The 3,195-nt window shown below is 44.8% G+C and overlaps 1 protein-coding gene across 1 annotated transcript in view; it reads left to right on the top strand.

The window, feature by feature from the left end:
- The window catches only part of NONO (non-POU domain containing octamer binding), a 16,434-nt gene that overhangs the window by 10,174 nt on the left and 3,065 nt on the right, over nucleotides 1–3,195 (top strand). Inside the window, exons 4-5 of the mRNA XM_037734307.1 lie at nucleotides 1,801–2,102; nucleotides 3,045–3,189. Coding sequence (XP_037590235.1) covers nucleotides 1,801–2,102; nucleotides 3,045–3,189 — 447 coding nt within the window. The remainder of the gene's footprint in view (nucleotides 1–1,800; nucleotides 2,103–3,044; nucleotides 3,190–3,195) is intronic.

Raw genomic sequence — 3,195 nt, 5'->3', positions numbered from 1 at the left:
TAGTAGAGACGGGGTTTCACCATGTTGACCAGGATGGTCTCGATCTCTTGACCTTGTGATCCACCCGCCTCGGCCTCCCAAAGTGCTGGGATTACAGGCGTGAGCCACCGCGCCCGGCTAAATAAAATTTTTTAATTGGATTAGCCAGGCATGGTGTGTGCCTGTAGTCCTAACTACTTAACTAGACTGAGACGAGAGGGTTGCTTGAGCCTAGGAGTTTCAGGCTACAGTGAGCTATGACCATAGGACTGTACTCCAGCCTGGGCGATAGAGAAAATTACTGATGGTGGCCGGGCATGGTGGCTTATGCCTGTAGTCCCAGCACTTTGGGAGGCTGAGGCAGGCGGATCACGAGATCAAGAGATCGAGGCCATCCTGGCTAACATGGTGAAACCCCTTCTCTGAAAATATGCTGGGCGTGGTGGCGCACGCCTGTAGTCCCAGCTACTTGGGAGGCTGAGACAGGAGAATCTCTTGAACCCGGGAGACGGAGATTGCAGTAAGCCAAGATGGCGCCATTGCACTCTAGCCTGGCCACAGAGTGAGAGTCTGTCTCAAAAAAAAAAAAAAAAGGAAATTAATGATGGTAAAACATACATAACATAAAATTTACCATCTTAACCATTTGTAAGTGTAGACCTTATTTTAAAATCTGGTTTAATTTAGGGAATTATGTGAGAGGAAAACATTTTTAGACAGTGCCTACCTTCATAAATGGATGAGAATAATGTGACAGCAGGATCACTGGATGGGGTGGTCAGAACTGGTTTTCATTCCAATTTGCTGCTAACTCTAGACTATAAAGGCAAGTCATTTTTTCTGGGTATCACATTTCTCTTTAGTAATATGAAAGGGATCCCATCAAGTTTTATGGTTCTGAAGAGGCTTCTTGGAGGGTATACATGATTCTGGTACATAGCTAGCAAAAGTTAGGCCATGTGCGATGGCTCGTGCCTGTAATCCCAGCACTTTGGGAGGCCAAGGCAGGCGGATCACTTGAGGTCAGGAGTTTGAGATCAGTCTGGCCAACATGCTGAAACCCATCTCTACTAAAAATACAAAAATTAGCTGGGCGTAGTTGTGTGCGCCTTTAGTCCCACCTGCTCGGGAGGCTGAGGCAGGAGAATTGCCTAAACCCGGGAGGTGGAGTTTGCACCACTGCACTCCAGCATGGGTGCCAGAGCAAGACTTGTCTCAAAAAAAGAAAACAAAGACCACCCTAAAATCCACCACCCAGAATATTTTATTTTATTTATTTATTTTGGGGACGGATTCATGCTCTGTCGCCCAGGCTGGAGTGCAGTGGTGTGATCTCGGCTCACTGCAACCTCCACCTCCTGGGTTCAGGCAATTCTCCTGCCTCAGCCTCCCAAGTAGCTGGAACTACAGGTGTGTGCCACCATGCCCAGCAAATATTTTGTGTTTTTGATAGAGACGGGATTTCACTCTGTTAGCCAGGATGGTCTCAATCTCCTGACCTTGTGAGCCACAGCGCCCGGCCAATGGTCTTTGTTTTCTGGATGACCTGTTGTCACTTGGGAGAATAATACCTATGAAATTGATGACCACCTGTGTTATTAACTTTTAGAATTACATGTGATTTATTGTAAGGCCATCAGAAGCAACTAGGGTGGCCAAAGAGCTGAAGCACACCATTAATTCTTTCACTTGTTTCTTTGTATGCTTGTCAAGTTTTTAGGGGGGAGATTTTGTTACTGAACTATACTTCTTTAGACTGTTGATGGCTGCTAAGGTATTCTTTGTCAAACTGAGTTATTCTAATTTTCCTCTGCTTCCTAGGAAACACGAACCCTAGCAGAGATTGCCAAAGTAGAGCTGGACAATATGCCACTCCGTGGAAAGCAGCTGCGTGTGCGCTTTGCCTGCCATAGTGCATCCCTTACAGTTCGAAACCTTCCTCAGTATGTGTCCAACGAACTGCTGGAAGAAGCCTTTTCTGTGTTTGGCCAGGTGGAGAGGGCTGTAGTGATTGTGGATGATCGAGGAAGGCCCTCGGGAAAAGGCATTGTTGAGTTCTCAGGGAAGCCAGCTGCTCGGAAAGCTCTGGACAGATGCAGTGAAGGCTCCTTCCTGCTAACCACGTAAGTGAGGGTCATTTTCAGACATAGACCTTAGATTGTTGATTCCTTCCACGGTCTGGAGAGTTAGCCTTTAGTAACCATGTTTCTGTGTTCATTTGAAGACTTTTGGTACTAGGCCATGCACGGTGGCTCACGCCTGTAATCCCAGCACTTTGGGAGGCCAAGGTGGGCGGATCATGAGGTCAGGAGTTTGAGACCAGCCTGGCCAAGATGGTGAAACCCCATCTCTACTAAAAAAAATTAGTGTTACTATATGGAATATTATAATTAAAAAAAAAAAAGAAAAGAAAAATTAAAAAAATTAGGTGCAGTGGTGGGTGCCTGTAATCCCAGCTATTCAGGAGGCTGAGGCAGGAGAATCTGTTGAGCCTGGGAGGCAGAGGCTACAGTGAGCTGAGATCGCACCATTGCACTCTAGACTGGGCAACAGAGCAAGACTCTGTCTCCAAAAAAAAAAAGCCTTTTGGTACTAATTGAGCTTTCTCATACGATTTTTACTATAATCTTAGATTGATAGAAGTAGGATGACAATTATGAAAAAACCTTTTTAGTCATTGACTAGGTTGTCATTTAATCAGCGTTAAGTCTCTCTTTACTTTGAAGTTTTAGAGCTCTGAAAAGTTGATTTGTGCATGTAGTATCTCTTAGTGTTTGCCACAAGTCATTTCTCAGAGTCCTGTAGATAATCAGATGTTTAGGCTGTACTTAAGTACTGTACCTACCTACTTGGAACATCTTTTTGAGGCTGTATTCAGAGATCTGAAGCCTGATTTTTGTCCTATGAACCCCCATTTTCTATAATGCTATTAGGTATAAAAAATTCCTTCAGAAGTGTTTGTCCAGTCCTGAGCCCTAGCTAATTCATTGTGCCAGCAGCATGTGTAGAGAAGAAGCCTGGTGGGGTATGATTTGATTAACACTGAACTTTGTTCTTTCTCCCAGATTTCCTCGTCCTGTGACTGTGGAGCCCATGGACCAGTTAGATGATGAAGAGGGACTTCCAGAGAAGCTGGTTATAAAGAACCAGCAATTTCACAAGTATGTGGTCTTGATGGATTTCCCTATTAGGTGTTTGCTTCTTAAGGAAGCTTAT

The sequence above is a fragment of the Cebus imitator genome, unplaced genomic scaffold, assembly GCF_001604975.1.
Source record: "Cebus imitator isolate Cc_AM_T3 unplaced genomic scaffold, Cebus_imitator-1.0 Scaffold602, whole genome shotgun sequence".
NCBI classification, from domain to species: Eukaryota; Metazoa; Chordata; class Mammalia; order Primates; family Cebidae; genus Cebus; species Cebus imitator.
Note: the sequence above shows the minus strand (reverse complement) of the source record. Positions and strands in the feature narration are given on the sequence as shown.